This window comes from Pygocentrus nattereri, chromosome 24, assembly GCF_015220715.1.
Source record: "Pygocentrus nattereri isolate fPygNat1 chromosome 24, fPygNat1.pri, whole genome shotgun sequence".
Classification (NCBI taxonomy): domain Eukaryota; kingdom Metazoa; phylum Chordata; class Actinopteri; order Characiformes; family Serrasalmidae; genus Pygocentrus; species Pygocentrus nattereri.
The window spans coordinates 2,057,130-2,070,455 of NC_051234.1; the positions used below are offsets into that span (position 1 = coordinate 2,057,130).

At 42.7% G+C, this 13,326-nt stretch overlaps 1 protein-coding gene across 2 annotated transcripts in view; it reads left to right on the plus strand.

Moving 5' to 3' along the window:
• Positions 1–11,008, plus strand: part of LOC108439293 (raftlin) — a 150,789-nt gene extending 139,781 nt beyond the window's left edge. For both annotated transcript variants that reach the window (XM_017717606.2, XM_017717607.2), the window contains exons 9-10: positions 1,539–1,614; positions 3,211–11,008. In XM_017717606.2, the coding sequence (XP_017573095.1) occupies positions 1,539–1,614; positions 3,211–3,720 (586 nt within the window). In that variant the 3' untranslated portion in view covers positions 3,721–11,008. The remainder of the gene's footprint in view (positions 1–1,538; positions 1,615–3,210) is intronic.
• The last annotated feature ends 2,318 nt before the right edge of the window (positions 11,009–13,326 follow it).

Genomic DNA, 13,326 nt, shown 5'->3' on the forward strand with positions numbered 1-13,326 from the left:
CAGCCTTGTGACCGGAAGGTCACTGGTTTGATCCCCTGAGCCAACAGGATGTGACTGAGGTGCCCTTGAGCAAGGCACCTCACCCCCAACTGCTCCCCGGGCGATGCCGATAGGGCTGCCCATTGCTCCGGGCAAGTGTGCTCACTGCCCACTAGTGTGTATGTGGTGTTTCACTGCACGAATGGGTTAAATGCAGGGGTGAAATTTCCCTGTTGTAGGACTAACAAGGGTCACTTAATCTTTCTCTACAGTGAACCATTTCACGTCTACCTACTATGAATGACTCTGTTTATATTACATCTGAAAGAGTGAATTATTCAGAAATTTTGAAAAATTGGTGGAGGTGGAATTCTTTTTTAACGCGTCTGTATTACATCATCGATCATCATGAACAATAGCTTTGCCCTTTTGCCTGTACTTAGAAAAGAGCCACAGACCATTTGAATCCAAATCCTCTTAGAATAGAAGCCAGTGGGAAGAATTCTGTGAACAGACGTCACATTTATTTAGCATTTACATCTCTGCAAAGCACAGCCTTTACATACAGGCATCGAAATGAAGAAGAACGAACAGAACGTCCACTATCTGTGCTCAGAAACCGAAAGGAAAACACAGGGACTTACTGGGCAGCTGCTGACTTGATCAAATAAACATTTGAAATACCTCATTTTACAACCATCTCACTAAAAATCTTAGGATGGAACGTCCAGTGACTTCCAGCAGGCTCAGAGTTGACGCAGAGGTGGTCAGTCGTTTTTTCACGTCTTACAAAGATGATTGCAATTACACTGATTATTGTGTTGCTACTCTTTAACTTCTCTTTAGTGCATTTACAACTGAAGTCAATGGAATAAACACTGTTGACTAAGTTTTACATGTTACAAAACCTCGTATCTCCAAAATGGTAACTTTACAGGAGAAAGAGAAAACCTACATTACTTCCAATGTGAGTCAATGGAACCAGAATTTTTTACGAGTCACTTTTGGCCGTTTATTTTGGTTCGTCCTTCATGAAATTTACACACAATATAAAGGCCAACATGCACTTTGAAATCATGTCAAAAACTGAAAATCGATAAAACTGGAGATACAAGGTTTGGTCCCCACAACAGCGACGTACTAGATAGGCAGGTTTAATTCATACACAGGCATTACTTATGTCTGAGTAAGAGGTTTAGCACCAGCGTGTACTGATAGAAACAGGCCTCCAGTGTTCACTGCTGTGTTAGTGGAACACTGGAGGTGTTACTTTGCGCAACTGATTGAGGTCACTAAAAGTATTTCAGCGCAAAGACCATCAAAAGATATCCGAGGGAGCGCATCTGAGCGCTTTCGGCATAGTAAAGCGACAATGCTTTGGGGAAAGTGGTTACTGAGAGTTTAGCAGGCTGTAACTAATCGAAACGGCCTCAGGACTGCCATGAAAGAGGAAGCCATTAGAAATATCGCTAACGACCCACAAGTATGTAAATTTCTGAACCTTAACTAATGCCTCTTTCCTCATCTCGCTTTCTTCTCCCTCTCTTTTCCCCCCCAAGTGACGGAAGCCTGTCCACCAAGCAGATCGTGTTCCTGCAGAGACCAGCACTGCCTCTGAAGAGGAAACAGTCCAAGGTGCAGAACTCCTCCGTTCAGTCTGTTATGCAGGCGCATAAACTCGACGCTTAAAGGAATAATTTAGCAAAAAATAAAGTAAAAGGAATACAATTTTCCCATTTTGCGGCTATGAGGCAAATGCAATGTCGTCATGTAATGTAGTAAGTAGCAGAGATTTACACAGCACCACTTGGCATGGTGCTAATAGCCTGCATATACCATTATACTCCTGCCTCAAGCTATTGAGTTGGGCAAAAATCTAGAGATTTTAGACATTTTTAGATGGCTGATATTACTGTTTTTAGCTATGTGACATATTTCTGCCCACGTATATGGATAACAGTATGTCATAGAGCATCAGGAACCACATACGCAAGCCTATTTGAGGTGACGTAGGAGAAAAGTGTGCACATTTTTGTAAATTTCATCAAGCTCCTTTAAGCACACCTGTGCTTGGAGTTTACAAAAGTCCATAGATTGACCTTCAGAGTGCTGGACAAACATTCAGCTGGCTGTTTCTAATGTATCTGAGAGTATCAGATGCTGCTGCTGCCGCTGCTGATCATAAACTAATCTAATTAACCGCTGCCCCGCCTGTTTTTCCCGCTTTGTACTATAAAACTATAAAACTTTATACTAACAGTGTTTGCTGTCCGGTGTCAACCAGAGGAGGACGGGTTCCTCTTCTGAGTCTTGGTTCCTCTCAAGGTTTCTTCCTCCTGCCCTTAGGGAGTTTTTCCTTGCCACCGTTGCCACTGGCGATGCTCACGGGGGCTCGGACCCGGATTTTCTTTCCTTTTCTCTCTGTAATATGATTGTTCTGTAAAGCTGCTTGACAACAAGGGTTGTAAAAAGCGCTAAATAAATAAACTTTGCTTGCTTGCTTGATATTTTATGATATGCACTTTATAACCAGTTAAAGAGCAAATCAGGGATGTGCTTGTTGAATATTGAATATGAGCAAAATTACATTTTATTCAGTTGATATCTGAAAGAAATTAATGTTTGTTCAGCAACTGATGAAGTTATTTATTTATACAACTTTAGGCTATATTAAAGGATTATAGGGTGCCATCAATTCATTATAAAAAGCCTGTTCTAACCAGACGAGGATGAGGTTGAGGTCACAGTATCATGTGGACCACTAGTGGGTCATCTCTGTGAAATGAGCATATCAACTGAGTTTAATCTCTGGTACATCATCACCAATGACGCCCAATGTTTATGTGGGGTCATTTCTGGTGGTGTATGAGAATTAAATCTAGAAATATTTTTAAAGGATTTCAAAGGCTTCTCAGACGTGTTGACACCTTTTCAAACAGGGCTGTACTGCCTCTGTATTGCACAGCTAATTAATTATTTCACTGCTGCAAATTGATATGTGTCGTTTGCCAGTTTTTTTGTATTGTTGAGTTTTCTCTACACTGTTTTATTGCCTTGTGAATTGCATTCTGTCCCTGAGGATGGAAAGGCAGGCCCTTGATATTCCCTCAGTTCATTTCCCAACATCAGTTAGAACCACCTCTCTTTCATTGTTCTGAATGAAAACTCATTAGTGATGTCCTTGATTTGCATAAATGAAACAGACTCTGTAAACCCACCCTTGTGTTGCAGAAACTCATCTTCAGAACGCGGAACAAGACTGCCAAGAACTCGATCAAAGACGCACCAAAAAACAAGAAGAAGAAAAATGCGGCTGCAGAGAAAGAACTGGAAGACCCGTTGAAGGTCCAGGACGGAGCGGGGAACGATGTGGCCGAAGAGAATAGCAAAGACGTGAATAAGAAGAAAGGGAAAAATGAGGGCAGAAATGGAGAGAGAGAAGGAGTAGAGATGGTGGACAGAGAGGTCAGCGGAGAGTTAGGGACCAAAATAGACCAAGAAGGAAAAGCTGTAGAAGTGAAACAAGAAGGGTCAGAGGGCAGGAAAGTGCCAGATTCAACTACTGAAGCTATAAAAGAAGAAATGGGAAATGAAGAGATGGAGTGTGATCCGAATACAGAGATGAAGGTAGAAACAGAACAAACGGACCTACCTGGAGTGGACAGGGCAGAGGAGGACACTCACCAACAGCACCCACCATCTGCCGAGGAATCGGAACCGCTGGCCGAGTCAGACATTTAGGAATACGCGTACCGTTTGCCTTGCCTCTGCTTGTAGGGGACAGGATGATTGAACATTGACACATGAACAGGGGAGACAACACAAAAAACACACAGACTTGCTCCTGCGACCTCTTATAGCCCATGCTGACCACAACAGTGGGGTATAAACAGACTTTCCCCACTTGCCCTGACCCACGTTATAAGGGCAGCATCAGACATTATTAACAGTAAAAGCACTGGATATGAAAAATTACATGGATGTACTGTGTATAAGCCCAGAGAGGTGCAGGGCTGATGAAATATACTGACTCCTGCAATGTCCATAATCTTGAACCTCACTTCAGTTGAAAATAGACTGTGCTGTGTAAGCAGTGGGTGCATCCAGTGTGCTTAAATAACACCACGAGGAGGTGGCTGTTGTTGCGAAAGGCAATCTCTTGTAAAGTAAAGAAGATATTGTTCTATCCTTCTGTTTACATTTATGAATATGTTCAGTCACGCTCCCAGACAGCATAAAGTATTAAACGCACACTGAGCAGAATTACATTGGAATTGCATTGAAAAACATGTGTTTGCATTCAAGCTGTCAGCTTTCAGAGCACGTTTCCAACCACGAGCCCGAGAAATCCAGAGACAATCTGTGCTGACTTTGCAACAGACTGTTTATTTTTTATCTTATTTCTCACTCACCGAGGTAATGAATGTCAAAATCCCTTCGATCCACAGAAACCAAAAAAAAAAAAAAAGCATGAAAAAGTTGGAGCATGACTCAATAACATGCCAGACAAATGAGGTCCTAATCTTCTCTACCAGAAAACAAGTGTTACCCTGCGAGCAGCAGAGCATCCAGGATAGAATCCGTTTGCTTGATCTCGAAGCTAAATGGGTCTGACCTTTCTTGGCCTGTGTCAAGGGATTCATCGGAGGCTGAGGATACACCTATTAGCTGAATGTCATGACCTCTCATTCATTTCTAATTAGCAATGGGAGCTGATCTCAATTCATAATTCATTTCATAATCTGACGGTGTCATGAGACATACAGCACTGGTCAAAGGTTTGGACACACCCGATGTATGACATTTTCATCCAAAGGCTTCTCCTAGAACTTTCTTTCTAAGGCGATGGTAATAGGGAGGCCAATGCCTTTGTATAGATTCATTTCCAAAACATCAATTTTAACCTGGAAGATTTTTGAAAGGCAGGTCTCAGCATATATAAAACATTCAAGCCTGTTGGAAAGTGTCCAGGGAGGCTCTTCTATGCTGATTTAAATCAAGGCTGGAGAATCTAAAATAGAAGACTTGTTCATATGAAGAAAAGCTCTTAATGAATGGGCGTGTCCAAACCTTTGACTGGTTCAGCACAAGGCCAGATGACGGAAACTGGCTTTAAGTGTGGATTTTTCTCAGTGTTAGCATTTCTAAAGCATCGTGTAAGAGGAGTCATGGGGTTTTTTTAGGGTAGCGCTGTGGTCTTTCCAAAAGGTCTCCCAGTATTGCGTAGTAGCAGCGGTAGGGATTACGATCAAAGACGACTGTGGGAAGAGACGTTTAATGTTCACATGATGCTGACTGTACCTCGCAGGCTGGCTTCCCGGACAAAGATTAAGCCCCAGAATCAAAAGGATTTTCCACAGAGAATCACCATTGATGCTGTCAATTAGGCCAAGACTAGGCTTAATCCATGCCCAGGAAAGCGGCCAAGAAGCTAAGGTTTTATCTGCAAGTTATTTAATGTGTCAGAGGGAATGGAATAACAGATAAAGTGTGTGTGGAGCATGGGCCAGCATTGTTTACCCACAGCGATAAATCCTGGCTCCTAATGTCCAGCCTACTTTGTGTGTGTGTGTGGTCTGATAGATCTCCCGGCAAGGGCCCAAGGGCCGGTTCCTTTGGACCTCTAATAACCAAAGAGGTCCTGTGTAAAATTCTAATAGCTTTTGCACTTTTCCCAGGGGGAAAGTGTTTCAGCTCCTCTTTGCCTACTGTGCCCATATTGGCATCTCCCTGGACTTAACTTAAAGAACAGTAACTGTCCGGTCCATCTCAGTATGGTTCAGTCACATCTTTTTTTCTCAATGTCCCCATGCATCACGATGGGTAGAGCTTATCTACATACAATACCGTTCAAAAGTTGGGAATCACTTGTCATATTATTCTGCCTTGCGGTGGACTGGCGACCTGTCCAGGGTGTATCCTGCCTTCTGGCCAATGACAGCTGAGACAGGCTCCAGCTTTTTTTTTTGTTCTTTCTACCACTTTTGAAATACAGGGTATTCTGGGTGTTTATTTTATTCATTTGTTATTTATGGATTATTGACATTATTTAGCTCTAAAATTAAGCGTGACTATATTCTTGAAGTTATCCACGTTTCTCAGCCTGCACAAATCTAAGATTTTGTCATTTTTAGATGTAAGGCACCTGATTGACTTGGCTTGTAACTCACATCCACATTTAGCAGGCTGAAGATTCTCCACAAGGGGGTGCTGTTAGCACTGAAATAGCTTTTGGTGCTTTGCATCAATGACACTGCGTTTCCTTGTTTTGCAGCTTCCTATTAATTATTTGAAACCTGTGAAGTTGTGCAGGGCTGGCATGTTAGAATAACTTTACACTGTCATGGGCAAATATTTGAGCACCCTGGCTAAATGATGTTTGTTGATTGTCAGAAATTGTGAGAGAAATTATCCAACCTTCTGCATATTTTTGATGCACAATTACTGTTTATTTGCTGAGTAGGCCAACATTTCCTATTGATATGAGCTCAAACTGCCAAATTGGCTTTATATTTTTGTAAAAACTGATTCCAAACTTTTGAGTGGTGATGTATGTCATTTCTAAGCAGTTTTTCTGACGTGTTCATCATTTTAATCGCTCCTAGTTGGCACATAGTTTGTTAGAATGGATCAGACATGGGTTGCTTGTCTTTGTAACGTGATGGCAGAGTTAACGTTTCTTCGTGATAATGACTACAATGTTCTTCTTTACTGGGAAAAAAAAAAACATTCCAAACTGGGATTCATCTGTTCACTCTCAGCTGTCTTAACTCTGATAAATTAAGAAGTGCTGATATAATCTTCTCTTTTGTTGCTTATGATTGTTGCGCTCTCCTGGCAGGTGATTAATTATGCGTTGTGTTTTCCGCTGCTGTCAGTGCGTCTACTGCGCGTGTGGGTTTGGCTACGTGTCATACGGTTTATGTCTGTAATTCTCAGATGAGATTCCTTAATGTGGAACAAACTCCAGTGTGAAACCTCAGAAAACTCGCAAGGTCAGCCCGACTTGAAAGGGTCTTTTTGCGTTATTACTTTGTAGATGCTGGACGTCAAACGGGACGAGTTAGTTGGCTGTGATGAATATTTCATGTGAGCTGTGTGTTGATCTCTCTATGTGCAAAATACATAACACACATCACCTCCAGCATTTCTGAAGTGTATGTACACAGCAAAATGTTTAGGGACACCAAGCTTTTCAAAAAGCTTTTAATACAAATGATCAGTTTGAAATGAAATTATGCCATTTTTCTGTTTGGGAAACCTACAAAACGGGAGGAACAGCTTTACATTTATCTCCTTGTGATGCCAGCATACATTCAATTAACCATTATGTCATGAATCGCAGATGGATGTCAGTAAATATGATGTGTGGTGGCTTTAAGATGATAACTTTTACCATATTTGTCTGTTAATCTTTGTTTCCTCTTTAATGTGTAGTCCATATTATATCAACGTAAATATGATGTCTGGTTTCAAAATGTTCTCTACAATGTTAAATAGCTAAAGCTATGCTGCAGCCTTCCTCTCACAGAACACATTCCCTTATGAAACATGAACCATGACGGTTTAAACTATTTTGACGTTGATTCATTTTGGTTGATATAAAAAGACAAAATCTATTACTGTAACTAATATCCTAATAATAGTGGGCTATCAGTAGCCAAGACATTGATTGTATGCTGTACGTTTTAACTATTTATTATTTTAACTAGAAGCAATTTATATGCTGTAAACATGATTTGTTAAACCTACAACACAAACTCCCAATCCAAGAACTACCAAACCAGATCAATAATTACCCAATCAGACCAAGAACTATCAAACCATACAAAGAACAACCAGACCAGACCAAGAACAATCAAACCAGACTAAGAAGTACCAAAGCAGATCGATAACTGCCAAACCAAACCAAGAATTCCCAAACGGGACCATGAACTCCCAAACAGGATAAAGAACAAACAAACCAGACCAAGAACTACCAAACCAGATCAAGAACTACCAAACCAGATCAATAATTACCAAACCAGACCAATAACTACCAACCAGACAAAAAACAACCAGACCAGACCAAGAGCAACCAAACCAGACCAAGAACAACCAAACCAGATCAATAATTACTAAACCAGACTAAGAACTACTAACAAGACCAAGAACTACCAAACCAGATCAATAATTACCAAACCAGACCAAGAACCACCCAATCAGACCAAGAACTACCAAACCAGATCAATAATTACCAAACCAGACCTAAAACTCCCAAATCTGGACCAAGAACTACCAAACCAGATCATGAACAACCAGATCAGACCAAGACCAACAATCAGACCAGACCAAGACCAACCACCACCCCCTGTACCCCCTTAACAATATCATCAATTAGTAATATGTATTACATGCAACCTCACAAGCCACCACTCAAATCTCTCAGGCCAATAGAGTTTTAATATGTGCTTTTAACAGTGGTTTGGAAAAAAATAATTATTTAGGCAAAAGCTGATCTTCATACGAAGGAAGGTGCTTTGATGACCGTCATTGTTCAATCTAAATATCTTCACGGATTACCACATAGCTGCTTTATATGAGCAAAGCCTTGGGTTTTTTCACTTAACTGAAAAGGAACAGTCAGAAAATTCCAAAATAAGCCAAGGTGTCCCCAAACGTTTGTACATTGTGCACATCACCACCGGTGTTTCCTTAGTATGTTGTCGTCGTCAAAGCAAAATCTCGCAATTTACATTTTTTTTTATAACATTTTGAAACTCCAGCTGCCCTTTACACTGTGTGAGCAGCCCAAAACGACTTGTACTCAACTCATTACGTTGGCGTACATTAAAGAAAGGTTACCAGGTTTTGTTGTGACAGCGGTGATATGTATTCGCACTCAAAGGCATCCAGGGACACCTAGCGTCCATGTCTGGTGAGCAGCGTCCAACTGTGGGCCGTACAGGCCTCGGCTCGACCTCTGGCGGTTACAGAAGACTCTGCTTTCTAGCACAAATGAGACAGAAAAACAAGGGTGCGAAAAGCGGTGTGAAACAGGATCTGCTGCTTCATCTGCTAAATAAGGCTGAGTAACCTTTACTTGGGCCGCCACGGCAACCCCGCGGCTAATGGAGCACTCGGCTCCTTTCTAGAACATTCTCTCCCCTCGAACGCAGCTACTTCTCGCTTTGCTCCTTTTATGTAACCTTTCTGTGTGTCAGAACCTCCGACGGTGGAGAGAGTGAGCTTATTACTCGTAATAACACGCGGTTCCTTCGGTTCATTCAGCCACTGGAAGGCTGTGCACTGAAGGCTTTTTATTGTTTTGCTTTTCTTTTGGTTTGTTGGTTTTTGTTGTTGTTCTTTTCCACTGGTGAAGTACAAATGATGTTGTGTATCTGAAAACATTTTGAACTCTGCTGCCATTGTGGCGATCGCTTCTACGATTGTTGTCCATCGCAGCCATTTGTGAAACATTATCGCCTGTTTGTTTGGAAAGGTCAAATACAGTGCAGGTCCATGTGGAACTGGATAGCAATAGAGTTTGCGTTGTTTTGGCTCTGCGCTCCAGCATATTGGATTTGGAATAAGACAATGCCAGGTTAAAGCGTCAACTGTCAACTTGTTAGACTGTGTCAACTACAGACAGAGCCAGGATTACCTTGTAGAGAAGAAGTCTAGCTTTAAACACTGAAAGTCCAGCACACAGTTTGCTAAAAAGAACGCAGTGAACATTGTATCGCTGCTGTGGGAAGAAAACCTCGTATCTCCATTTTTGTTGCTTTTCAGTTGTTGACATAATGTGAAAATGCCTGCTGTTCTGTACATTGTGTGTAAATTTCATGAAGAATGGTCCAAAAGAAGCGTCCGGTTCCATTGACTTACATTAAAAGTGAAGTATGTTTTTTCCTTCTCCTGTAAAGTTGCCGTTTTGGAGATACGAGGTTTTCTTCTGACTACAGCGATAAGCGTGTTCCAGCACAAGCTGCTTCCAGAGGTTCCAGTTTAAAATGCTACACAACCGTGGAAGCTGATCGGGACTTGTGGGGTGGAAATGACTGGGAATTCGCCGCTGTACTAACATCGGCTCGATTACACACCCCGTCCCTCCTAACAGAGTGAATCAGCTGCTACTACTATGTCAGTTTTTTGTTGAAATCGTAAGGAATAGCTTTGGTTAGTCAGGAAGGAAAATCACGGTAAAATAGCTCCAAATCACCAAAACGTACATAACGGAGAATTTTTTCTTTCCTACGTTCTTTTTTTGTTCAAATCCATATTTTCTCCTGACAAATTCCACCTTCTAGCTTAGTCTCTCTCTCATTCCTTCCAGCCATGTAAACGTTTTTTTTGTTGTTTTTGTTTTTTTTTTTTTTTGCTTTTGTTTTACAAAATCTACGTTTTTTGTTAGGTTGAATGTCGTGACTGGCCTGAACAGAAAATCCACCCTAATGTAAAAAGAGAGCAGGTGCTTCACCTTCCAGATGGAGAAAGACTTGAAAACAAACCGCTAAATGTTTTCAGGGTCGAAAACCGAAGTGTTGTTGACTGAGTCAGTCACCCCGAATCGCACTGCTCAGCATTTCGTTTCCTGAAGGCAAGGCTGAAGAGAAAAGCCCCTGAAAACTGACAGGAACTGAAAACGACTGCATTACAGGCCTGGCAGGGCATCACCAGGGAAATACCCGCATCTGCGGCTCACAGAATTGAGGCAGCCATTGATTCTGAAGGTATAGCTGACACTTTTGTCAAATTTGTCAAATTATTTATGGCTCGCTGAAATATTCCTGAAACCATAATTCCTGTATGCTTCACCTGTTGTAGACGCACACACCTTTAATCAAAGCTGGCGTTCTGCTCTTTCATTCCGAACGCAATATGCTGGAGTACAGAGCCAAAACGAGAGAAATTTTTCAACTGTCCAATGATTTATGGGCCGCACTATACGTTAATGTATTCTGTACAATTTGTATATTATAAATATGATTTATATTTGATTTGCCTTTGAGTACTTCTGACATAAATATTCTAAATATGCTTATTCTAACATGTTGTCGTGTCCTTGTTTCAACCTCATGCACTCAGCCAGACTCTACTTCAGACCCTAAGGCGTCGTTTACACAGCTGGTAAACGTGGCCCGAATCGGATTTTCTCACCAAATCCCATTTGTTTGTTTAGCTGTTCAGATTATCTTTTAAATGTGATGTGTATGCGACGTCAGTCTGAACAGATCAGCTCCTAAACCGACCCACTAAAGAACAGAGCTTCACGAGGCGGCTCGTCCAGAGGCAAATAATCATGATGGCCAGCGAACTCCTGTCACTCCTGTCACTCCCGGAGCTTCAGTGTCGTCTCCACCAGCATCACAGGAGCGATTATGAAGTTCCAGTGGTTGACAGCTGGGCTCATCACCCAGAGCGTGTTCAAGCAGGCCGTAAAAAGGGCCCGGTATTCGGCCATGGGCCCTTCTTTGGTTTACGTCCTCAGATTCTTTAACCTGTTCTCCGACGCTGCCTCGGCCTCCTCCAGCCACGTTTGGCCGTTTCGCTCGAAACCTCTTCGAACCCGGAGCGGCTGCGATGAGTCTCCTCGGAGTCTCAGCAGCGAGAAATGATGACGAATGTGGAGTTGGATTGACGTAAAAGTCGCATGAATTCCGATCTGGCTGTTCAATGGCACTGCCTCAGATCGGATACGTATCGGATTTCAGCGCCACATATGAAAGGCTGCGTTTACTCAGCAGGTAAAAGTGGCCCAAATCCGATCTTCTTCCTCATGTGTGACTCAGATGTGTGTCTGTGTGTCAGTGGTTGGTTGGTGTAGTGGGTAACACCTCTGCCTTCTACGCTGTAGACTGGGCTTCATTCCCCCACTAGGGCAGCGCCCTACACTACACCAATAAGAGTCCTTGGGCAAGACTCCCAACACCACCTTCTCCTCCCTGAGTAAGATGATCTAATTGTAAGTCGCTCTGGATAAGAGCGTCAGCCAAATGCCGTAAATGATCTCATATGAAAATGATCTCAGTGTGAACAGATAAACACACTGAATCTGACATTTCCAGTACTGATTTGAGACGCTTTCGTATGTGGTACTGAAATCCGATCCGAATCCGACCTGCGGCGATGCAACTCAGTCTGAACAGCCAGATTACATCAATTTTACATCAATCCGACTCGACATCCGTCACTGGTGAGACTCAGAAACATTTAACTCCGTGTTTGAAGAGGTTTCAAATGAAACGGCCTTCGAACTTCAGAATCGCTCCGGTGATGCTGGTGAAGACGACACTGGAGCTCCGGAAGCGACAGGACTGGACGAGCCGCCTCGTGAAGCTCTGTTCTTTCATGCATGCGGGTCGGTTTAGGAGCTGATCTGTTCAGACTGACGTCGCATACACATCACATTAAAAAGATAATCTGACCAGCCAAACAAACAAATGGGATTTGGTGAGAAAATCAGATTCGGGCCACGTTTACCTGCAGTGTGAACGCAGCCTTACAGCGCCGTCTCTGACCACCACGGCGCTAGAAAACACTAACACTGATAACATGGAGCCCAGCTAGCATGGGACCAGTTGGCATCATGCTGACTGGTCTTTACCATCTTTTACTGATCGTTAGCCTCATTAGCATTCGGTGTGAAGCACTCCTTCAAGCTATTAAGTGCTCCTCACAGCTCAGCGGGTCTTAGCGTGAGCATTCGTGAAGAGTCTTTGGTTGACTGACCGGTTTCAGCACATGCAGCCACTTTGTGAAGCCCAGCGGGACTGAGGTCTATAACCACAACAGCAGCGAGGCTATAACCACAACCACCACAGCAAATCAATGGTGCATCCACTATCCAACAACTCTAATGATGGTTCAGACACCTGGGGAGGGCGAAGGGGAATTAGAGCCAAACTGAAAAGCAGTCACGACGGTGGACGAGCGTAAAGTGCAGCGCACACGCGGCGTTTCTCTTCCACGGCGTCATGCGGAATATGAGCCAGAATGAAAAACAAAACCCCTGTTATGTTGTTTTCACGTCGCTTGACCTCTCCACTGAAAAACCAAACTTGGAAAATGCAGAATGTGCGTCGGAATTACTAAATACTAAAGAAATACTAAATCCTAAACCATCCTAAAATGTGGTGAACGCACGGATATATTCTTCTCCACCGTTCAGTACTCAGGCCCAGATCATCGAGCGATCAGCCCCTTGGCTCAGCGATTCGATGGGCCTGCCTTTTGTGGGTGGTCAGTGAATTTTTTATGGCATGGCCAGTGGGTTCATTGTGAGGTAACATCACCATTTATTCCCAGTAAACTCGAAGCAAGTATTAAACCCCAGAACGGTTGTTTCTGTTGTATTGCTGGACAGCT